Genomic DNA, 25,000 nt, shown 5'->3' on the forward strand with positions numbered 1-25,000 from the left:
CGCTCTCTCTCTGCGCTCTCTCTCTCTGCGCTCTCTCTCTGCCCTCTCTCTGCGCTCTCTCTCTGCCCTCTCTCTGCCCTCTTTCTCTCTGCCCTTTCTCTCTGCCCTCTCTCTTTCTGCCCTCTCTCTCTGCCCCCTCTGCATTCCGGAGAGGCGAGGGAGGAGAGATATTGGTTGCGTCCCAAATGTCACCCCATTTGATTAATCTAGTGCACTACTTTGTCCAGGGCCCTATGGGGAATAGAGTGCCACTTGGGAAGGCCTCCTTTAGCATCCTGTTAGTAATCAGATCAGAGGAGCCAAGCCAAAGCTTGTATTGAGATGTAATGAACAGCCATCTCCAGTCCTCTCCAGACATGTCTACATCTCCCCTCTCCTTCCCACACAACCATCTGGATCTGAGGGATGACCCCATATAACATCAACAAAGAACATGTTTGAATGTGCCTTTTCAACTTACGTGTGTGTGTGTGTGTGTGTGTGTGTGTATACAGACCTAGTTATCTGGTGATAAAGACAGGGAGCAGAACAGGCCTCCTGGGGGGATGTATCTCTGTACTCTGGAACTCCCTGGTGGCCTCTTTTGTTCTAGACGTAGGTTTCCCAACCACCGTTGGTCAAGAGTAGTGCACTACATAGGGAATAGGGTGCAAGTTGGGACATAGACATTATATTAGTAACCCGTTGTCTGTTATTACTGTCTGTCTCATTCCAGGTCAATGTTGTCTTCCTATGTTGTGACCTACATAAAGGCAATATTGACAAAATAGATGGGACTTCTCCTGTGAAAACACAGTAACACTCTCTCTGTTCTTTCTCTCTTTCTCTGGTCTTTCTCATTTTTCTCTCTTTCTTTCTCTCTCTCTCTCTCTCGCTCTCTCTCTCTCTCTCTCTGTCTCTCTCTCTCTCTTTGTCTCTGTCTCTGTCTCTGTCTCTCTCTTTGTCTCTCTCTCTGTCTCTCTCTGTCTCTCAGGTACTACCGGCTGCCACTACCGATGGAGGGAGCACCTCTAGAGGAGGATTTTGATGCCTTTGTTACTGTTCTCAGGGTGAGGAGGGTTCTTAGTGTTGTCAGGGTGAGGAGGGTCCTTAGTGTTGTCAGGGTGAGGAGGGTTCTTAGTGTTGTCAGGGTGAGGAGCGTTCTTAGTGTTGTCAGGGTGAGGAGGGTTCTTAGTGTTGTCAGTGTGAGGAGGGTTCTTAGTGTTGTCAGGGTGAGGAGGGTTCTTAGTGTTGTCAGGGTGAGGAGGGTTCTTAGTGTTGTCAGGGTGAGGAGGGTTCTTAGTGTTGTCAGGGTGAGGAGGGTTCTTAGTGTTCTCAGGGTGAGGAGGGTTCTTAGTGTTGTCAGGGTGAGGAGGGTTCTTAGTGTTGTCAGGGTGAGGAGGGTTCTTAGTGTTGTCAGGGTGAGGAGGGTTCTTAGTGTTGTCAGGGTGAGGAGGGTTCTTAGTGTTGTCAGTGTGAGGAGGGTTCTTAGTGTTGTCAGGGTGAGGAGGGTTCTTAGTGTTGTCAGGGTGAGGAGGGTTCTTAGTGTTGTCAGGGTGAGGAGGGTTCTTAGTGTTGTCAGGGTGAGGAGGGTTCTTAGTGTTGTCTGGGTGAGGAGGGTTCTTAGTGTTGAGGAGGTCCTTAGTGTTCTCAGGTTGAGGAGGTCCTTAGTGTTCTCTGGGTGAGGAGGTCCTTAGTGTTCTCGGGGTGAGGAGGTCCTTAGTGTTCTCGGGGTGAGGAGGTCCTTAGTGTTCTCGGGGTGAGGAGGTCCTTAGTGTTCTCGGGGTGAGGAGGTCCTTAGTGTTCTCGGGGTGAGGAGGTCCTTAGTGTTCTCGGGGTGAGGAGGTCCTTAGTGTTCTCGGGGTGAGGAGGTTCTTAGTGTTCTCAGGGTGAGGAGGTCCTTAGTGTTCTCAGGGTGAGGAGGGTTCTTAGTGTTCTCGGGGTGAGGAGGGTCCTTAGTGTTCTCGGGGTGAGGAGGTTCTTAGTGTTCTCTGGGTGAGGAGGTTGTTAGTGTTCTCTGGGTGAGGAGGTTGTTAGTGTTCTCAGGGTGAGGAGGTCCTTAGTGTTCTCTGGGTGAGGAGGTTCTTAGTGTTCTCAGGGTGAGGAGGTCCTTAGTGTTCTCTGGGTGAGGAGGTTGTTAGTGTTCTCAGGGTGAGGAGGTCCTTAGTGTTCTCTGGGTGAGGAGGTTGTTAGTGTTCTCAGGGTGAGGAGGTCCTTAGTGTTCTCTGGGTGAGGAGGTTGTTAGTGTTCTCAGGGTGAGGAGGTTGTTAGTGTTCTCTGGGTGAGGAGGTCCTTAGTGTTCTCTGGGTGAGGAGGTCGTTAGTGTTCTCAGGGTGAGGAGGTCCTTAGTGTTCTCTGGGTGAGGAGGTTGTTAGTGTTCTCGGGGTAAACCCTCTTGTATTTGTCTTAAAGTAGTCACACTCGTATTTCTTCCTCTTCCAGTTTGGAGTGTCTACCTCGTATGTGAACCTGCCTCCTTTTTCATTCAACTGTTTGTTGATTTGATGCACCATCCAATCACCTTTATATCCTGTCCTTAAGTGGTGGTTGAGCGCAATGGCCCCGCCTTCTTTCATCTGCTAGAAACATCCTGAGGATTATCTGTACTTCCTGTACCCAGGTCCTTACAGGCTCTGATCTAACAGCAGTGATCCGGCAGGGCTGCCCCTGGACAGGATGTTCTGTACTTACCCTGATGTGTTTACAGGAGACATTAAATATATTCATGAGTGGAACATTCTAGAACACCTGGAGATTCTCAGCCAGGTTCTGAGACAGAAGATGGGAGGTTTGACCCCACTCTCACACTGTGCACTGCTGTGCCCCATCCATCACCAATAACCATAATAGTTATTCTGAATATGACATTAAGCCTCACATCTAACTTCACACCTTCATCTGTACAGGATGTGCTCTTCTTACTTTCTTTCTTTCTAAGTGTTTAGTCTTTTTTGGAGTGACTGTTTCTCTAGTGACAGGCAGACTGTCCTGTTCTCTGTGGTTGGAAAGTGGTTGTTTCCAGTGGTCAAACGTAGTGCAGTAGTTAGGGAATAGGTTGGTATTTGGGAGTGTTATTCCTGCTGCTGCTCTGCTCTGTTTCATCTCTGTCTGTCTGCTGAGTGTCTGTCTGCTGAGTGTCTGTCTGCTGAGTGTCTGTCTGCTGAGTGTCTGTCTGCTGAGTGTCTGTCTGCTGAGTGTCTGTCTGCTGAGTGTCTGTCTGCTGAGTGTCTGTCTGCTGAGTGTCTGTCTGCTGAGTGTCTGTCTGCTGAGTGTCTGTCTGCTGAGTGTCTGTCTGCTGAGTGTCTGACTGCTGAGTGTCTGTCTGCTGAGTGTCTGTCTGCTGAGTGTCTGTCTGCTGAGTGTCTGACTGCTGAGTGTCTGTCTGCTGAGTGTCTGTCTGCTGAGTGTCTGACTGCTGAGTGTCTGACTGCTGAGTGTCTGACTGCTGAGTGTCTGACTGCTGAGTGTCTGACTGCTGAGTGTCTGACTGCTGAGTGTCTGACTGCTGAGTGTCTGACTGCTGAGTGTCTGACTGCTGAGTGTCTGACTGCTGAGTGTCTGACTGCTGAGTGTCTGACTGCTGAGTGTCTGTCTGCTGAGTGTCTGTCTGCTGAGTGTCTGTCTGCTGAGTGTCTGTCTGCTGAGTGTCTGTCTGCTGAGTGTCTGACTGCTGAGTGTCTGACTGCTGTGTGTCTGACTGCTGAGTGTGTCTGTCTGTCTGTCTGCCTGCCTGCCTGCCTGCCTGCAGCTCTACAGTGTTTGCTAGGTCTGTGATAGCTTCCTGATACGTTTCTTCACACTTCCTGTTTCAGTGGTTGAAAAGGGGGGGGGGGGGTCCCAGATCGGCTTGTGCTCTTGTCAACTTGATTGCTTTCATCATCAAACCATGGCATGGCAATGAGTGACAAGGAGTTGGCATGGTAACACAGACTGGCTCAGGCTTGGGGTGGCGAGCTTCAGTTAAAAAACAGTCTTAATCACATGGCGCCAAAATGTACGTCCCATTTCTGGTAGCAGCTGCACTAGACTGCCAAACAAACAGTGGTTTTATTAATAGTTTTGGTGATAATAACAGCTGGTTAAAAGGCCGGTCTTTTTCTTTCTGACAAATGGGAATCCTCCAATAGTTTGGTCACGTGGTCATGGTGTAGACTAGAGACCAGCAACAGACAGACACTCCCAATTCCTTTTCAAATGTGTTTGTTGGTTTCCAGGACAGCTAGAAACTCCAGATGAGTTGGTCAAATAAAGTTAGGAGAGATTTAAAGTGCAACTTTTCCATTTGTATGTGGTGTTTTCCAATCCCTTGTATTTGTGTTGCGTGTTTTCAGGAGAGCCCCAACCTGTCTCTGAGAAGGGATGTTTCCAGGCCTCTGCCTGCCCTGTTGTTCAGCTGTCAGGTGGGGGTAGGGCGGACCAATCTAGCCATGATCCTGGGGACCCTGGTCCTCAACCACCTGAAGACAACCCAGGAACCACCACAGTAAGACAGGAAACTGTACCCTTTCCTAGAGATACACTACATGGACAACAGTATGTGAACACCTGCTCGTCAAACATCTCATTCTAAAATCATAGGCATTAATATGGAGTTGGGCCCCACCTTTGCTGCTATGACAGCCTCCATCCACTCTCCTGGGAAGACTTTCCACTAGATGTTGGAATGTTGCTGCAGGGACTTGCTTCCATTCAGCCACAAGCACATTAGTGAGGTCTGACACTGATGTTGGGTGACTAGGTCTGGCTCGCAGTCGTCGTTCCAATTCATCCCAAAGGTGTTCAATGGGGTTAAGGTCAGGGCTCTGTGCAGGCCAGTCAAGTTCTTCCACACTGATCTCAACAAACAATTTCTACATGGACCTCGCTTTGTGCACAGAATCGTCTAGAATGTCATTGTATGCTGCAGCATTAAGATTTCCCTTCACTGGAACGAAGGGGCTTAGCCCGAACCATGAAAAACAGCTCTAGACCATTATTCCTCCTCCAAACTTTACAGTTGGCACTATGCATTCAGGCAGGTAGTGTTCTCCTGGCATCCGCCAAACAGATTTCTCCGTTGGACTGCCAGCTGATGAAGCGTGATTCATCACTCCAGAGAACGCGTTTCCCCTGCTCCAAAGTGCAATGGCGGCGAGCTTTACACCACTCCAGCTGATCCTGTTCTCTGAGCTTGTGTGGCCTACCACTTTGCGGCTGAGCCGTTGTTGCTCCTAGACGTTTCCACTTCACAATAACAGCACTTACAGTTGACCGGGGCAACTCTAGCAGGGAAGAAATTTGACAAACTGACTTGTTGGAAAGGTGGCATCCTACGACGGGGCAACATTGAAAGTCACTGAGCTCTTCAGTACGGGCCATTCTAGTGCCAGTGTTTGTGTACTGAGATTGCATGGCTGTGTGCTCAATTTTCTACAGTCGTGGCCAAAAGTTTTGAGAATGACAAGTTTGCTGCTTCAGTGTCTAGATATTTTTGTCAGATGTTACTATGGAATACTGAAGTATAATTACAAGCATTTCATAAGTGTCAAAGGCTTTTATTGACAATTACATGAAGTTGATGCAAAGAGTCAATACTGCAGTGTTGACCCTTATTTTTCAAGACCTCTGCAATCCACCCTGGCATGCTGTAAATGAACTTCTGGGCCACATCCTGGCTGATGGCAGTTCATTATTGCATATCAATGCTTGGGAGTTTTTCAGAATTTGTGGGGTTTTGTTTGTCCACCCGCCTCTTGAGGATTGACCACAAGTTCCCAATGGGATTAAGGTTTGGGGAGTTTCCTTGCCATAGACCCAAAATATTGATGTTTTGTTCCCCTCAGCCACTTAGTTATCACTTTTGCCTTATGGCAAGGTGCTCCATCATGCTGGAAAAGGCATTGTTCGTCACCAAACTGTTCCTGGATGGTTGGGAGAATTTGCTCTCTGAAGATGTGCTGGTACCATTCTTTATTCGTGGCTGTGTTCTTAGCCAAAATTGTGAGTGAGCCCACTCCCTTGGCTGAGAAGCAACCCCACACATGAATGGTCTCAGGTTTCTTTACTGTTGGCATGACACAGGACTGATGGTAGCGCTCACCTTGTCTTCTCCGGACAAGCTTTTTTCCGGATGCCCCAAACAATCGGAAAGTGGATTCATCAGAGAAAATGACTTTACCCCAGTCCTCAGCAGTCCAATCCCTGTACCTTTTGCAGAATATCAGTCTGTCCCTGATGTTTTTCCTGGAGAGAAGTGGCTTCTTTGCTGCCCTTCTTGACACCAGGCCATCCTCCAAAAGTCTTCGCCTCACTGTGCACGCAGATGCACTCACACCTGCCTGCTGCCATTCCTGAGCAAGCTCTGTACTGGTGGTGCCCCGATCCCACAGCTGAATCAACTTTAGGAGACGGTCCTGGCGCTGGCTAGACTTTCTTGGGCACCCTGAAACCTTCTTCACAACAATTGAACCACTCTCCTTGAAGTTCTTGATGATCCAATAAATGGTTGATTTAGGTGCAATCTTACTGGCAGCAATATCCTGTGAACCTGTCAACCTGTGAATCCCTTTTTGTGCAAAGCAATGATGACGGCACGTGTTTCCTTGCAGGTAACCATGGTTGACAGATGAAGAACAATGATTCCAAGCACCACCTTCCTTTTGAAGCTTCCAGTCTGTTATTCGAACTCAATCAGTATGACAGAGTGATCTCCAGCCTTGTCCTCGTCAACACTCACACCTGTGTTAACGAGAGAATCACTGACATGATGTCAGCTGGTCCTTTTGTGGCAGGGCTGAAATGCAATGGAAATGTTTTTTGGGGATTCAGTTCATTTGCATGGCAAAGAGGGACTTTACAATTCATCTGATCACTCTTCATAACATTCTGGAGTATATGCAAATTGCCATCAAACAAACTGAGGCAGCAGACTGTGAAAATTAATATTTGTGTCATTCTTAAAACATTTGTCCACGACTGTACACCTGTCAGCAATGGGTGTGGCTGAACTAGCCGAATCCACTCATTTGAAGGGGTGTCCCTACATACTTTTTGTGTATGTAGTGTATTGCCAGGCAATGCCTATAAGACATTGTTTACCTTTATTTTGCCAGACAATTAAGAACAATCACTATGACATTGATCCAGATTATACCCAGGGCAACATTTGCCACGTGATGGGTTAATGATGTTTTCTGTTTGCAAACTGTTTTTCTGCTTGAGTTAACATCATTATTACATCAGTATAACCAGATTGGCCCACTGGGTAGGCCTATATTGGGGGCGGCAGGGTAGCGGCAGGGTAGCCCAATGGTTAGAGCGTTGGACTAGTAACCGGAAGGTTGCAAGTTCAAACCCCCGAGATGACAAGGTACAAACTTGTCGTTCTGCCCCTGAACAAAGCAGTTAACCCACTGTTCCTAGGCCGTCATTGAAAACAAGAATTTGTTCTTAACTGACTTGCCTGGTTAAATAAAGGTAACAAATGATGGGTCGATCAGTGTCATAATAAACCAGTGGTGATGTAGTTGAACTGTAATGAAGCGTTTTAAAGATGGCCGCCTGTCCGGTTTGTTATTTTTTTTGCAGAGCGGAAGAGGCAGAAGCCAAGCCCCTGTTCCAAGTCATTCAGACCCTCATCAACAGACTTCCTGAAGGCCAACAGGTCATGGAAGAGGTGAGTGACGCTGACATGTGTTAACGCGTTAGATACATTGTGATAGTTTCCCCAGCGTCTAAATCATTGACTGTCCCTTTTGGTTCTTCAGGTTGACCAAGCGATCGCTCTGTGTTCAGAAATGCACAACATGAAAGAAGCGATGTATGAAAATAAGAAGAAGCTGGAAGCGATCGGAGATGATTATCACATTCAGGTGGGTTAATGTTTCAGATTGATCAAAACTTTATCAGTACTCTGATGATTCTGATACAGTAATATGATGCTGCTGTGCTTAGCTAGGATGTTATGATTCTAGGGAGCTATAAGACTACTGTCTGACTCCTTGATGTCTGTCTCTTCTAGGGAGCTATAAGACTACTGTCTGACTCCTTGATGTCTGTCTCTTCTAGGGAGCTATAAGACTACTGTCTGACTCCTTGATGTCTGTCTCTTCTAGGGAGCTATAAGACTACTGTCTGACTCCTTGATGTCTGTCTCTTCTAGGGGGCCGTACCAGACTAATGTCTGACTCCTTGATGTTTGTCTCTTCTAGGGAAGCACAACCAAAGACTACTGTCTGACTCCTTGATGTCTGTCTCTTCTAGGGAAGCACGACCAAAGACTACTGTCTGACTCCTTGATGTCTGTCTCTTCTAGGGGGGCGTACCAGACTACTGTCTGACTCATTGATGTCTGTCTCTCCTAGGGAGCTATAAGAATACTGTCTGACTCCTTGATGTCTGTCTCTCCTAGGGAAGCACGACCAAAGACTACTGTCTGACTCCTTGATGTCAGTCTCTCCTAGGGAGCTATAAGAATACTGTCTGACTCCTTGATGTCTGTCTCTTCTAGGGAGCTATAAGACTACTGTCTGACTCCTTGATGTCTGTATCTTCTAGGGAAGCACGACCAAAGACTACTGTCTGACTCCTTGATGTTTGTCTCTCCTAGGGAAGCACGACCAAAGACTACTGTCTGACTCCTTGATGTCTGTCTCTTCTAGGGGGGCATACCAGACTACTGTCTGACTCATTGATGTCTGTCTCTCCTAGGGAGCTATAAGAATACTGTCTGACTCCTTGATGTCTGTCTCTTCTAGGGAAGCACAACCAAAGACTACTTTCTCCACAGAGCCATCCAGAGCCTGGAACGTTATTTCTACCTGATTGTGTTCAACGCGTACCTTCATGAACAGGTATGGCGTTGTCCCAAATGGTTCCCTATTCCCTTTATAGTGCACTACTTTTGACAAGCGAGTATTATCTTTCACACATACCTACAGGCCAATGTTATTTAGCATTGACTCTGCTGGTTTTCTGTCTGTCATTGTCTGTGCTTTGAGATGACAAGTGTCCTGTTTTTACCAAATACATCTCAAATACGAAGACATCTCAATCTTTATGTCCTGTTTTTACCATGGCAAACAGACATCTCAATCTTTATGTCTGTTTTTACCATGGCAAACAGACATCTCAATCTTTATGTCTGTTTTTACCATGGCAAACAGACATCTCAATCTTTATTTCCTGTTTTTACCATGGCAAACAGACATCTCAATCATTATTTCCTGTTTTTACCATGGCAAACAAATACATCTCAATCTTTACGTCTGTTTTGTGTTGTTGCAGTATTCTCTTGGCTTTGCGTCCAACTTCAGCCAGTGGCTGTGTGCTCACCCCTGGGTGTACCGCCTGCTGGCCTGTATGGACCTATCAGAACTCTCCGCTCCACCTGATCTCGTCACCAAGGGAGCCCGCGTTCTGGTGAGAACCTCCCACCAAATGACATCACACTCAGTCAGACCCACTGCAGGACATCACACTCAGTCAGACCCACTGCAGAACATCACACTCAGTCAGACCCACTGCAGAACATCACACTCAGTCAGACCCACTGCAGAACATCACACTCAGTCAGACCCACTGCAGATCATCACACTCAGTCAGACCCACTGCAGAACATCACACTCAGTCAGACCCACTGCAGATCATCACACTCAGTCAGACCCACTGCAGGACATCACACTCAGTCAGACCCACTGCAGATCATCACACTCAGTCAGACCCACTGCAGATCATCACACTCAGTCAGACCCACTGCAGAACATCACACTCAGTCAGACCCACTGCAGGACATCACACTCAGTCAGACCCACTGCAGATCATCACACTCAGCCAGACCCACTGCAGATCATCACACTCAGTCAGACCCACTGCAGAACATCACACTCAGTCAGACCCACTGCAGATCATCACACTCAGCCAGACCCACTGCAGATCATCACACTCAGTCAGACCCACTGCAGATCATCTCACTCAGTCAGACCCACTGCAGAACATGGAACCCAGTCAGACCCACTGCAGGACATCACACTCAGTCAGACCCACTGCAGATCATCACACTCAGTCAGACCCACTGCAGATCATCACACTCAGTCAGACCCACTGCAGATCATCACACTCAGTCAGACCCACTGCAGATCATCACACTCAGTCAGACCCACTGCAGAACATCACACTCAGTCAGACCCACTGCAGAACATCACACTCAGTCAGACCCACTGCAGAACATGGAACCCAGTCAGACCCACTGCAGGACATCACACTCAGTCAGACCCACTGCAGATCATCACACTCAGTCAGACCCACTGCAGAACATCACACTCAGTCAGACCCACTGCAGATCATCACACTCAGTCAGACCCACTGCAGAACATCACACTCAGTCAGACCCACTGCAGAACATCACACTCAGTCAGACCCACTGCAGGACATCACACTCAGTCAGACCCACTGCTGAACATCACACTCAGTCAGACCCACTGCAGAACATCACACTCAGTCAGACCCACTGCAGATCATCACACTCAGTCAGACCCACTGCAGAACATCACACTCAGTCAGACCCACTGCAGAACATCACACTCAGTCAGACCAACTGCAGAACATCACACTCAGTCAGACCCACTGCAGAACATCACACTCAGTCAGACCCACTGCAGGAGATCACACTCAGTCAGACCCACTGCAGGACATCACACTCAGTCAGACCCACTGCAGAACATCACACTCAGTCAGACCAACTGCAGGACATCACACTCAGTCAGACCCACTGCAGATCATCACACTCAGTCAGACCCACTGCAGATCATCACACTCAGTCAGACCCACTGCAGATCATCACACTCAGTCAGACCCACTGCAGAACATCACACTCAGTCAGACCCACTGCAGAACATCACACTCAGTCAGACCCACTGCAGAACATGGAACCCAGTCAGACCCACTGCAGGACATCACACTCAGTCAGACCCACTGCAGAACATCACACTCAGTCAGACCCACTGCAGATCATCACACTCAGTCAGACCCACTGCAGAACATCACACTCAGTCAGACCCACTGCAGAACATGGAACCCAGTCAGACCCACTGCAGGACATCACACTCAGTCAGACCCACTGCAGATCATCACACTCAGTCAGACCCACTGCAGAACATCACACTCAGTCAGACCCACTGCAGATCATCACACTCAGTCAGACCCACTGCAGAACATCACACTCAGTCAGACCCACTGCAGAACATCACACTCAGTCAGACCCACTGCAGGACATCACACTCAGTCAGACCCACTGCTGAACATCACACTCAGTCAGACCCACTGCAGAACATCACACTCAGTCAGACCCACTGCAGATCATCACACTCAGTCAGACCCACTGCAGAACATCACACTCAGTCAGACCCACTGCAGAACATCACACTCAGTCAGACCAACTGCAGAACATCACACTCAGTCAGACCCACTGCAGAACATCACACTCAGTCAGACCCACTGCAGGAGATCACACTCAGTCAGACCCACTGCAGGACATCACACTCAGTCAGACCCACTGCAGAACATCACACTCAGTCAGACCAACTGCAGGACATCACACTCAGTCAGACCCACTGCAGGACATCACACTCAGTCAGACCCACTGCAGGACATCACACTCAGTCAGACCCACTGCAGGACATCACACTCAGTCAGACCCACTGCAGAACATCACACTCAGTCAGACCCACTGCAGGACATCACACTCAGTCAGACCCACTGCAGAACATCACACTCAGTCAGACCCACTGCAGGACATCACACTCAGTCAGACCCACTGCAGAACATCACACTCAGTCAGACCCACTGCAGGACATCACACTCAGTTCATGTTTGTTTGCCTTGTGTAATGAATACAATCACTGGAAATCTAACTCATTATCTTATTGACTTACTGTGTGTGTGTGCGTGCCCGCAGGTTGCTCATGAGTACCTGTCTCCAGACATACTCAGCACAGTGAAGGAGATGAAGGTGGCTAACTTCAGAAGAGTCCCCAAGATGCCTGTCTACGGCATGTCTCAGCCTACATCAGAGGTATGATCAACACCAAGCCCGTAGCATATCACATCTGGTCAAACGTCCAAAATGCTCATTTCAGCCGTTTCTCTTTAGCAGACATGACTTTTGAGGACGCCCCCAGTTGATCCTGTACGTTTGTCTGTGAAGCTGAACTGAACGGGTTGTGTGTTCTGTAGGCGACGGGTGCGGTGTTGACCCACCTGACGGATGAGAAGAGGAAGTACAGCCACGTCCTGTGGGTCAACCTGCAGGAGGAGCTGGTTCTGGAGGGGAACGGACAGATCTTCACCCCCAGAGAACCTTCCTGTATGGGACAACACATCCCTGTCCCCGCCACAGACCCCACGCAGATAGAGGTACTATACACTATATTTACAGCAGTATGTGGACAGCCCTTCACATTAGTGGATTAGGCTATTTCAGCCACACCTGTTGCTGACAGGTGTAAAAAAATCGAGCCCACGGCCATGCAATCTCCATAGACAAACATTGGCAGTAGTATGGCCTTACTGAAGAGCCCAGTGACTTTCAAGCGCGTAGCGCGTAAAGAATTGTTTGGCCTCGGTTGCAACACTCACTACCGGGTTCCAAACTGCCTCTGGAAGCAACATCACCACAATAACTGTTCGTCAGGAGCTTCATGAAATGGGTTTCCATGGATGAGCAGCCGCACACAAACCTATGATCACCATGTGCAATGCCACCTGTTGGCTGGAGTGGTGTAAAGCTCACTGCCATTGGACTCTGGAGCAGTGGAAACGTGTTCTCTGGAGTGACGAATCACACTTCACCATCTGGCAGTCCGACGGACGAATCTGGGTTTGGCGAATGCCAGGAGAACGCTGCCTGCCTGAATGCATAGTTCAAACTGTAAAGTTTGGTGGAGTAGGAATAATGGTTTGGGGCTCTTTTTCAGGGTTCGGGCTAGGCCCCTTAGTTTCAGTGAAGGGAAATCGTAACGCTACAGCATACAATGACATTCTATACGATTCTATGCTACCAACTTTGTGGCAACAGTTTGAGGAAGGCCCTTTCCTGTTTCAGCATAACAATGCCCCTGTCCACAAAGCGAGGTCCATACAGAAATAGTTTGTCAAGATCGGTGTGGAAGAACTTGACTGGCCTGCAGAACCCTGACCTCAACCACATCGAACACCTTTGGGATGAGTTGGAACGCCGACTGTGAGCCAGACCTAATCGCCCAACACCACTGCCCCAGACCTCACTAATGTGCTTGTGGCTGAATTGAAGCAAGTCCTCACAGCAACATTCCAACATCTAGTGGAAAGCCTTCCCAGAAGAGTGGAGGCTGTTATAGCAGCAGAGGGGGGAACAAATCCATATTAATGCCTGTGATTTAGGAATGAGATGTTTGAATAGCAGGTGTCCACATACTATTGGTGTACTAACACATCCATGTCCTCACCCCAGACCTCATGCACACAGAGGTACTACCTAACCCTAACTATAAACCCATACACAGAGGTACTACCTAACCCTAACCCCACACACAGAGGTACTACCTAACCCTAACCATAACCCCATACACAGAGGTACTACCTAACCCTAACCCCACACACAGAGGTACTACCTAACCCTAACCCCACACACAGAGGTACTACTTGACCCTAACCATAACCCCATACACAGAGGTACTAACTAACACAGACCCCACACACACAGAGGTACTACCTAACCCTAACCCCACACACAGAGGTACTACCTAACCCCACACACACAGAGGAACTACCTAACCCTAACCATAACCCCACACACAGAGGTACTAACTAACCCAGACCCCACACACATAGAGGTACTACTTAACCCTAACCCTAACCCCATACACAGAGGTACTAACTAACCCAGACCCCACACACACAGGTACTACCTAACCCTAACCCCACACACAGAGGTACTACCTAACCCCACACACAGAGGTACTACCTAACCCCACACACACAGAGGAACTACCTAACCCTAACCATAACCCCACACACAGAGGTACTACCTAACCCCACACACAGAGGTACTACCTAACCCTAACCATAACCGCACACACAGAGGTACTACCTAACCCTAACCCCACACACATACACAGAGGTACTAACTAACCCCACACACACAGAGGTACTACCTAACCCCACACACACAGAGGAACTACCTAACCCCACACACACAGAGGTACTACCTAACCCCACACACACAGGGGAACTACCTAACCCCACACACACAGAGGTACTACCTAACCCCACACACATAGAGGAACTACCTAACCCTAACCATAACCCCACACACAGAGGTACTACCTAACCCTAACCCCACACACATACACACAGAGGTACTACCTATCCCAGGCCCTAACCCCACACACAGAGGTACTACCTAACCCTAACCCTAACCCCACACACACACAGATGTACTACCTAACCCAGACCCTAACCCCACACACACACAGAGGTACTACCTAACCATAACCATAACCCCATACACAGAGGTACTAACTAACCCAGATCCCACACACACAGAGGTACTAACTAACCCAGACCCCACACACACAGAGGTACTACCTAACCCTAACCCCACACACAGAGGTACTACCTAACCCCCACACACAGAGGAACTACCTAACCCTAACCCCACACACACAGAGGTACTACCTAACCCTAACCCCACACACAGAGGAACTACCTAACCCTAACCATAACCCCACACACACACACAGAGGTACTACCTAACCCTAACCCCACACACACACACAGAGGTACTACCTAACCCAGACCCTAACCCCACACACACAGAGGTACTACCTAACCCTAACCATAACCCCACACACACAGAGGTACTACCTAACCATAACCATAACCCCATACACAGAGGTACTAACTAACCCAGACCCCCCACACACAGAGGTACTAACTAACCCTAACCCCACACACACACAGAGGTACTACCTAACCATAACCATAACCCCATACACAGAGGTACTAACTAACCCAGACCCCACACACACAGAGGCACTAACTAACCCAGACCCCACACACAGAGGTACTACCTAACCCCACACACATAGAGGTACTACCTAACCCTAACCATAACCGCACACACAGAGTTACTAACTAACCCTAACCCCACACACATAGAGGTACTAACTAACCCTAACCCCACACACACAGAGGTATTGACTAACCCTAACCCCACACACACAGAGGTACTAACTAACCCTAAACCAACACATATAGATGTACTACCTAACCCTAACCCCACACACACACAGAGGTACTACCTAACCCAGACCCTAACCCCACACACACAGAGGTACTAACTAACCCTAAACCAACACACATAGAGGTACTGACTAACCCTAACCCCCAGTACATAGAGGTACTAACTAACCCTAACCCCCAGTACATAGAGGTACTAACTAACCCTAACCCCCAGTACATAGAGGTACTAACTAACCCTAACCCCCAGTACATAGAGGTACTAACTAACCCTAACCCCCAGTACATAGAGGTACTAACTAACCCTAACCCCCAGTACATAGAGGTACTAACTAACCCTAACCCCCAGTACATAGCGGTACTAAGTGACCCTAACCCCCAGTACATAGAGGTACTAACTAACCCTAACCCCCAGTACATAGTGGTACTAAGTGACCCTAACCCCCAGTACATAGAGGTACTAACTAACCCTAACCCCCAGTACATAGAGGTACTAACTAACCCTAACCCCCAGTACATAGAGGTACTAACTAACCCTAACCCCCAGTACATAGAGGTACTAACTAACCCTAACCCCCAGTACATAGAGGTACTAACTAACCCTAACCCCCAGTACACAGAGGTACTAACTAACCCTAACCCCCAGTACATAGAGGTACTAACTAACCCTAACCCCCAGTACATAGAGGTACTAACTAACCCTAACCCCCAGTACACAGAGGTACTAACTAACCCTAACCCCCAGTACATAGAGGTACTAACTAACCCTAACCCCCAGTACATAGTGGTACTAAGTGACCCTAACCCCCAGTACATAGCGGTACTAAGTGACCCTAACCCCACACATAGAGGTACTAACTAACCCTAACCCCCAGTACATAGAGGTACTAACTAACCCTAACCCCCAGTACATAGAGGTACTAACTAACCCTAACCCCCAGTACATAGAGGTACTAACTAACCCTAACCCCCAGTACATAGAGGTACTAACTAACCCTAACCCCCAGTACATAGCGGTACTAACTAACCCTAACCCCCAGTACATAGAGGTACTAACTAACCCTAACCCCCAGTACATAGCGGTACTAACTAACCCTAACCCCCAGTACACAGAGGTACTAACTAACCCTAACCCCCAGTACACAGAGGTACTAACTAACCCTAACCCCCAGTACATAGCGGTACTAAGTGACCCTAACCCCCAGTACATAGAGGTACTAACTAACCCTAACCCCCAGTACATAGCGGTACTAAGTGACCCTAACCTTACGTGGACAATAAAGTCGGTGAAGTAAAGTGAGCCCCAGTCTGACTGTCCCTCCTCCTCCGACCCCAGAAACTAGAGACGGCCCTGGGAGAGGAGGTTCAGAGAGCCCAGAAGTGGCTGGAGGTGACTCTGGAGCAGGAGAAACAGATGAAGATGTTTAAAAGCTGTCTGACGGTCCAGGAGGTGTTCAAGCAGTACCAGAGAACACACCAGGGACTGTTCTATAAACGTATCCCTCTGGCAGACTGCTGCGCTCCCAAGGAGGAGGTAAAGACAGACGCTGCACACACACACACACACACACACACACACACACATATATATATACAGTGCCTTGCGAAAGTATTCGGCCCCCTTGAACTTTGCGACCTTTTGCCACATTTCAGGCTTCAAACATAAAGATATAAAACTGTATTTTTTTTGTGAAGAATCAACAACAAGTGGGACACAATCATGAAGTGGAACGACATTTATTGGATATTTCAAACTTTTTTAACAAATCAAAAACTGAAAAATTGGGCGTGCAAAATTATTCAGCCCCCTTAAGTTAATACTTTATAGCGCCACCTTTTGCTGCGATTACAGCTGTAAGTCGCTTGGGGTATGTCTCTATCAGTTTTGCACATCGAGAGACTGACATTTTTTCCCATTCCTCCTTGCAAAACAGCTCGAGCTCAGTGAGGTTGGATGGAGAGCATTTGTGAACAGCAGTTTTCAGTTCTTTCCACAGATTCTCGATTGGATTCAGGTCTGGACTTTGACTTGGCCATTCTAACACCTGGATATGTTTATTTTTGAACCATTCCATTGTAGATTTTGCTTTATGTTTTGGATCATTGTCTTGTTGGAAGACAAATCTCCGTCCCAGTCTCAGGTCTTTTGCAGACTCCATCAGGTTTTCTTCCAGAATGGTCCTGTATTTGGCTCCATCCATCTTCCCATCAATTTTAACCATCTTCCCTGTCCCGCTGAAGAAAAACAGGCCCAAACCATGATGCTGCCACCACCATGTTTGACAGTGGGGATGGTGTGTTCAGCTGTGTTGCTTTTACGCCAAACATAACGTTTTGCATTGTTGCCAAAAAGTTAAATTTTGGTTTCATCTGACCAGAGCACCTTCTTCCACGTGTTTGGTGTGTCTCCCAGGTGGCTTGTGGCAAACTTTAAACAACACTTTTTATGGATATCTTTAAGAAATGGCTTTCTTCTTGCCACTCTTCCATAAAGGCCAGATTTGTGCAATATACGACTGATTGTTGTCCTATGGACAGAGTCTCCCACCTCAGCTGTAGATCTCTGCAGTTCATCCAGAGTGATCATGGGCCTCTTGGCTGCATCTCTGATCAGTCTTCTCCTTGTATGAGTTGAAAGTTTAGAGGGACGGCCAGGTCTTGGTAGATTTGCAGTGGTCTGATACTCCTTCCATTTCAATATTATCGCTTGAACAGTGCTCCTTGGGATGTTTTAAAGCTTGGGAAATCTTTTTGTATCCAAATCCGGCTTTAAACTTCTTCACAACAGTATCTCGGACCTGCCTGGTGTGTTCCTTGTTCTTCATGATGCTCTCTGCGCTTTTAACGGACCTCTGAGACTATCACAGTGCAGGTGCATTTATACGGAGAGTTGATTACACACAGGTGGATTGTATTTATCATCATTAGTCATTTAGGTCAACATTGGATCATTCAGAGATCCTCACTGAACTTCTGGAGAGAGTTTGCTGCACTGAAAGTAAAGGGGCTGAATAATTTTGCACGCCCAATTTTTCAGTTTTTGATTTGTTAAAAAAGTTTGAAATATCCAATAAATGTCGTTCCACTTCATGATTGTGTCCCACTTGTTGTTGATTCTTCACAAAAAAATACAGTTTATATCTTTATGTTTGAAGCCTGAAATGTGGCAAAAGGTCGCAAAGTTCAAGGGGGCCGAATACTTTCGCAAGGCACTGTATATATACACACACACACACACACATATACACACGCACGCACACACACACACGCGCACACACAGGTTATGGTTTTGTGGAGGCACTTCAGTGGCAGGTTTTCATGGGGCTGATATGAGGACAGTAACAGGTTTTCATGGGGCTGAAATGAGGACAGTGACAGGTTTTCATGGGGCTGATATGAGGACAGTAACAGGTTTTCATGGGGCTGATATGAGGACAGTAACAGGTTTTCATGGGGCTGATATGAGGACAGTAACAGGTTTTCATGGGGCTGATATGAGGACAATGACAGGTTTTCATGGGGCTGATATGAGGACAGTGACAGGTTTTCATGGGGCTGATATGAGGACAGTGACAGGTTTTCATGGGGCTGATATGAGGACAGTAACAGGTTTTAATGGGGCTGATATGAGGACAGTAACAGGTTTTCATGGGGCTGATATGAGGACAGTAACAGGTTTTCATGGGGCTGATATGAGGACAGTAACAGGTTTTCATGGGGCTGATATGTGGGTGAAAATGGAAATCTTTGCTCTCCCTCTAGTGGTGTTGAATGTTATTACATGTTTTATGAATGATAGAATTGAATTTTGCCTGTGTGTGTGTGTGCGCCTGTGTGTGCGTGTGCGCCTGTGTGTGTGTGTGTGTGTGTGTGTGTGTGTGTGTGTGCCTGTGTGTTGTTTTACTCAGGACTTTGACCAGCTCTTGGAGGCCATGAAGAGTACCTTGGCAGAGGACTCTCACTCAGCCTTCGTGTTCAACTGCTCCAACGGCAAGGGAAGGACCACCACGGCCATGGTCATAGCTGCTCTCACTGTCTGGCACTTCAATGTAAGACTACACTTCTTACTGTCTGGCACTTCACTGTGAGACTACACTTCTCACTGTCTGGCACTTCACTGTAAGACTACACTTCTCACTGTCTGGCACTTCACTGTAAGACTACACTTCTCACTGTCTGGCACTTCAATGTAAGACTACACTTCTCACTGTCTGGCACTTCACTGTTAGACTACACTTCTCACTGTCTGCCACTTCAATGTAAGACTACACTTCTCACTGTCTGGCACTTCAATGTAAGTCTACACTTCTCACTGTCTGGCACTTCACTGTAAGACTACACTTCTCACTGTCTGGCACTTCACTGTAAGACTACACTTCTCACTGTCTGGCACTTCAATGTAAGACTACACTTCTCACTGTCTGGCACTTCAATGTGAAACTACACTTCTCACTGTCTGGCACTTCAATGTAAGACTACACTTCTCACTGTCTGGCACTTCACTGTAAGACTACACTTCTCACTGTCTGGCACTTCAATGTAAAACTACACTTCTCACTGTCTGGCACTTCACTGTTAGACTACACTTCTCACTGTCTGGCACTTCAATGTAAGACTACACTTCTCACTGTCTGGCACTTCAATGTGAAACTACACTTCTCACTGTCTGGCACTTCACTGTAAGACTACACTTCTCACTGTCTGGCACTTCACTGTAAGACTACACTTCTCACTGTCTGGCACTTCAATGTGAAACTACACTTCTCACTGTCTGGCACTTCACTGTAAGACTACACTTCTCACTGTCTGGCACTTCACTGTAAGACTACACTTCTCACTGTCTGGCACTTCACTGTAAGACTACACTTCTCACTGTCTGGCACTTCACTGTAAGACTACACTTCTCACTGTCTGGCACTTCAATGTAAGACTACACTTCTCACTGTCTGGCACTTCACTGTTAGACTACACTTCTCACTGTCTGCCACTTCAATGTAAGACTACACTTCTCACTGTCTGGCACTTCAATGTAAGTCTACACTTCTCACTGTCTGGCACTTCACTGTAAGACTACACTTCTCACTGTCTGGCACTTCACTGTAAGACTACACTTCTCACTGTCTGGCACTTCAATGTAAGACTACACTTCTCACTGTCTGGCACTTCAATGTGAAACTACACTTCTCACTGTCTGGCACTTCACTGTAAGACTACACTTCTCACTGTCTGGCACTTCACTGTAAGACTACACTTCTCACTGTCTGGCACTTCAATGTGAAACTACACTTCTCACTGTCTGGCACTTCACTGTAAGACTACACTTCTCACTGTCTGGCACTTCACTGTAAGACTACACTTCTCACTGTCTGGCACTTCACTGTAAGACTACACTTCTCACTGTCTGGCACTTCACTGTAAGACTACACTTCTCACTGTCTGGCACTTCACTGTTAGACTACACTTCTCACTGTCTGGCACTTCACTGTAAGACTACACTTCTCACTGTCTGGCACTTCAATGTAAGACTACACTTCTCACTGTCTGGCACTTCACTGTAAGACTACACTTCTCACTGTCTGGCACTTCACTGTTAGACTACACTTCTCACTGTCTGGCACTTCAATGTAAGACTACACTTCTCACTGTAAGAGTCTATACTGGAATACCAACCTATATTCCAGGAATAGTCCCTTTTCACTTTTATTTGCTGTGTAATAAACACATTGAAGATGTTACCAGAACTGTTAAACCAGTATTAAAACAGCCATGTTCATCCGCTGTTGGTTTGTTTCTGCCATAGGGCTTTCCTGAGTTTGGTGACGATGAGATTGTCAGTGTTCCTGATGCCAAGTACACAAAGGGAGAATTCAAGGTGAGTAACAAACATAAGAGACTTTTACCAAAAGAGGGTTTGAATGAAACATACGAGTTTTTAGATTGACCACATAGACTATAGTGCTACAGCTCAGTGTTAGAGCTGTAGTGGCCTAGCAACCACCTAACAGACAGGATTCTCCTCTGGTCTGGAATAGTCTGGCTGACAAAGTCACACCAAGGTCTGTAAAAATGGGACATGATACATCTCTGCTTGTCACTGAGGTGATAGACTAGTGTCCTGTCCAGGGGTAAGGCCCTGTGATAGACTAGTGTCCTGTCCAGGGGGTGTACTGAGGAGATAGACTAGTGTCCTGTCCAGGAGGTACTGAGGTGATAGACTAGTGTCCTGTCCAGGGGGTGTACTGAGGAGATAGACTAGTGTCCTGTCCAGGGGTAAGGCCCTGCGATAGACTAGTGTCCTGTCCAGGGGGTGTACTGAGGTGATAGACTAGTGTCCTGTCCAGGGGGTGTACTGAGGTGATAGACTAGTGTCCTGTCCAGGGGGTACTGAGGTGATAGACTAGTGTCCTGTCCAGGGGTAAGGCCCTGCGATAGACTAGTGTCCTGTCCAGGGGGTGTACTGAGGTGATAGACTAGTGTCCTGTCCAGGGGGTGTACTGAGGTGATAGACTAGTGTCCTGTCCAGGGGGTACTGAGGTGATAGACTAGTGTCCTGTCCAGGGGTAAGGCCCTGCGATAGACTAGTGTCCTGTCCAGGGGGTGTACTGAGGTGATAGTACACCCCCTGGACAGGACACTAGTCTGAGGTGATAGACTAGTGTCCTGTCCAGGGGGTACTGAGGTGATAGACTAGTGTCCTGTCCAGGGGTAAGGCCCTGCGATAGACTAGTGTCCTGTCCAGGGGGTGTACTGAGGTGATAGACTAGTGTCCTGTCCAGGGGGTGTACTGAGGTGATAGACTAGTGTCCTGTCCAGGGGGTACTGAGGTGATAGACTAGTGTCCTGTCCAGGGGGTGTACTGAGGTGATAGACTAGTGTCCTGTCCAGGGGGTACTGAGGTGATAGACTAGTGTCCTGTCCAGGGGTTGTACTGAGGTGATAGACTAGTGTCCTGTCCAGGGGGTGTACTGAGGTGATAGACTAGTGTCCTGTCCAGGGTGCACTGAGGTGATAGACTAGTGTCCTGTCCAGGGGGTGTACTGAGGAGATAGACTAGTGTCCTGTCCAGGGGGTGTACTGAGGTGATAGACGTGTCCTGTCCAGGGGGTGTACTGAGGTGATAGACTAGTGTCCTGTCCAGGGGGTGTACTGAGGAGATAGACTAGTGTCCTGTCCAGGGGGTGTACTGAGGTGATAGACGTGTCCTGTCCAGGGGGTGTACTGAGGTGATAGACTAGTGTCCTGTCCAGGGGTTGTACTGAGGTGATAGACTAGTGTCCTGTCCAGGGTGTACTGAGGTGATAGACTAGTGTCCTGCCCAGGGGGTGTACTGAGGAGATAGACTAGTGTCCTGTCCAGGGGGTGTACTGAGGTGATAGACGTGTCCTGTCCAGGGGGTGTACTGAGGTGATAGACTAGTGTCCTGTCCAGGGGGTGTACTGAGGAGATAGACTAGTGTCCTGTTCAGGGGGTGTACTGAGGTGATAGACGTGTCCTGTCCAGGGGGTGTACTGAGGTGATAGACTAGTGTCCTGTCCAGGGGTTGTACTGAGGTGATAGACTAGTGTCCTGTCCAGGGGGTGTACTGAGGTGATAGACTAGTGTCCTGTCCAGGGTGTACTGAGGTGATAGACTAGTGTCCTGTCCAGGGGGTGTACTGAGGAGATAGACTAGTGTCCTGTCCAGGGGGTGTACTGAGGTGATAGACGTGTCCTGTCCAGGGGGGGTACTGAGGTGATAGACAAGTGTCCTGTCCAGGGGGTGTTCTGAGGTGCTGAGGTCCTGTCTGACAGTCAGTGTGTGTGTGTATTCTGTCCTGTCTGACAGTCAGTGTGTGTGTATTCTGTCCTGTCTGACAGTCAGTGTGTGTGTATTCTGTCCTGTCTGACAGTCAGTGTGTGTGTGTATTCTGTCCTGTCTGACAGTCAGTGTGTGTGTGTATTCTGTCCTGTCTGACAGTCAGTGTGTGTGTGTATTCTGTCCTGTCTGACAGTCAGTGTGTGTATTCTGTCCTGTCTGACAGTCAGTGTGTGTATTATGTCCTGTCTGACAGTCAGTCTGTGTGTGTATTATGTCCTGTCTGACAGTCAGTCTGTGTGTGTATTCTGTCCTGTCTGACAGTCAGTGTGTGTGTGTGTATTCTGTCCTGTCTGACAGTCAGTGTGTGTGTGTATTCTGTCCTGTCTGACAGTCAGTGTGTGTGTGTGTATTCTGTCCTGTCTGACAGTCAGTGTGTGTATTATGTCCTGTCTGACAGTCAGTCTGTGTGTGTATTCTGTCCTGTCTGACAGTCAGTGTGTGTGTGTATTCTGTCCTGTCTGACAGTCAGTGTGTGTGTATTCTGTCCTGTCTGACAGTCAGTCTGTGTGTGTATTATGTCCTGTCTGACAGTCAGTCTGTGTGTGTATTCTGTCCTGTCTGACAGTCAGTGTGTGTGTGTGTATTCTGTCCTGTCTGACAGTCAGTGTGTGTGTGTATTCTGTCCTGTCTGACAGTCAGTGTGTGTGTGTGTATTCTGTCCTGTCTGACAGTCAGTGTGTGTATTCTGTCCTGTCTGACAGTCAGTGTGTGTATTCTGTCCTGTCTGACAGTCAGTCTGTGTGTGTATTATGTCCTGTCTGACAGTCAGTCTGTGTGTGTATTCTGTCCTGTCTGACAGTCAGTGTGTGTGTATTCTGTCCTGTCTGACAGTCAGTCTGTGTGTGTATTCTGTCCTGTCTGACAGTCAGTCTGTGTGTGTATTCTGTCCTGTCTGACAGTCAGTGTGTGTGTATTCTGTCCTGTCTGACAGTCAGTCTGTGTGTGTATTATGTCCTGTCTGACAGTCAGTCTGTGTGTGTATTATGTCCTGTCTGACAGTCAGTCTGTGTGTGTATTATGTCCTGTCTGACAGTCAGTCTGTGTGTGTATTATGTCCTGTCTGACAGTCAGTCTGTGTGTGTATTCTGTCCTGTCTGACAGTCAGTGTGTGTGTATTCTGTCCTGTCTGACAGTCAGTCTGTGTGTGTATTCTGTCCTGTCTGACAGTCAGTGTGTGTATTCTGTCCTGTCTGACAGTCAGTGTGTGTAATATGTCCTGTCTGACAGTCAGTCTGTGTGTGTATTCTGTCCTGTCTGACAGTCAGTGTGTGTGTATTCTGTCCTGTCTGACAGTCAGTCTGTGTGTGTATTCTGTCCTGTCTGACAGTCAGTGTGTGTATTCTGTCCTGTCTGACAGTCTGTGTGTGTATTATGTCCTGTCTGACAGTCAGTCTGTGTGTGTATTATGTCCTGTCTGACAGTCAGTCTGTGTGTGTATTCTGTCCTGTCTGACAGTCCGTGTGTGTATTCTGTCCTGTCTGACAGTCTGTGTGTGTATTCTGTCCTGTCTGACAGTCAGTGTGTGTATTCTGTCCTGTCTGACAGTCCGTGTGTGTATTCTGTCCTGTCTGGCAGTCCGTGTGTGTATTCTGTCCTGCCTGACAGTCAGTGTGTGTATTCTGTCCTGTCTGGCAGTCCGTGTGTGTATTCTGTCCTGTCTGACAGTCCGTGTGTGTATTCTGTCCTGTCTGGCAGTCCGTGTGTGTATTCTGTCCTGTCAGACAGTCAGTCTGTGTGTATTATGTCCTGTCTGACAGTCAGTGTGTGTGTGTATTCTGTCCTGTCTGACAGTCAGTGTGTGTATTCTGTCCTGTCTGACAGTCAGTGTGTGTATTCTGTCCTGTCTGACAGTCAGTCTGTGTGTGTATTCTGTCCTGTCTGACAGTCAGTCTGTGTGTGTATTATGTCC

At 47.9% G+C, this 25,000-nt stretch overlaps 1 protein-coding gene across 2 annotated transcripts in view; it reads left to right on the forward strand.

Annotated features, from left to right (window-relative positions):
- LOC110516810 (paladin) overlaps positions 1 to 25,000 on the forward strand; it is a 160,428-nt gene that overhangs the window by 63,327 nt on the left and 72,101 nt on the right. For both annotated transcript variants that reach the window (XM_036959867.1, XM_036959868.1), the window contains exons 7-17: positions 974 to 1,049; positions 4,311 to 4,462; positions 7,546 to 7,633; positions 7,725 to 7,829; positions 8,715 to 8,810; positions 9,244 to 9,378; positions 11,912 to 12,028; positions 12,190 to 12,369; positions 16,571 to 16,768; positions 19,143 to 19,283; positions 21,035 to 21,106. In XM_036959867.1, the coding sequence (XP_036815762.1) occupies positions 974 to 1,049; positions 4,311 to 4,462; positions 7,546 to 7,633; positions 7,725 to 7,829; positions 8,715 to 8,810; positions 9,244 to 9,378; positions 11,912 to 12,028; positions 12,190 to 12,369; positions 16,571 to 16,768; positions 19,143 to 19,283; positions 21,035 to 21,106 (1,360 nt within the window). The remainder of the gene's footprint in view (positions 1 to 973; positions 1,050 to 4,310; positions 4,463 to 7,545; positions 7,634 to 7,724; positions 7,830 to 8,714; positions 8,811 to 9,243; positions 9,379 to 11,911; positions 12,029 to 12,189; positions 12,370 to 16,570; positions 16,769 to 19,142; positions 19,284 to 21,034; positions 21,107 to 25,000) is intronic.

This window comes from Oncorhynchus mykiss, chromosome 23 (assembly GCF_013265735.2).
Source record: "Oncorhynchus mykiss isolate Arlee chromosome 23, USDA_OmykA_1.1, whole genome shotgun sequence".
NCBI lineage: Eukaryota > Metazoa > Chordata > Actinopteri > Salmoniformes > Salmonidae > Oncorhynchus > Oncorhynchus mykiss.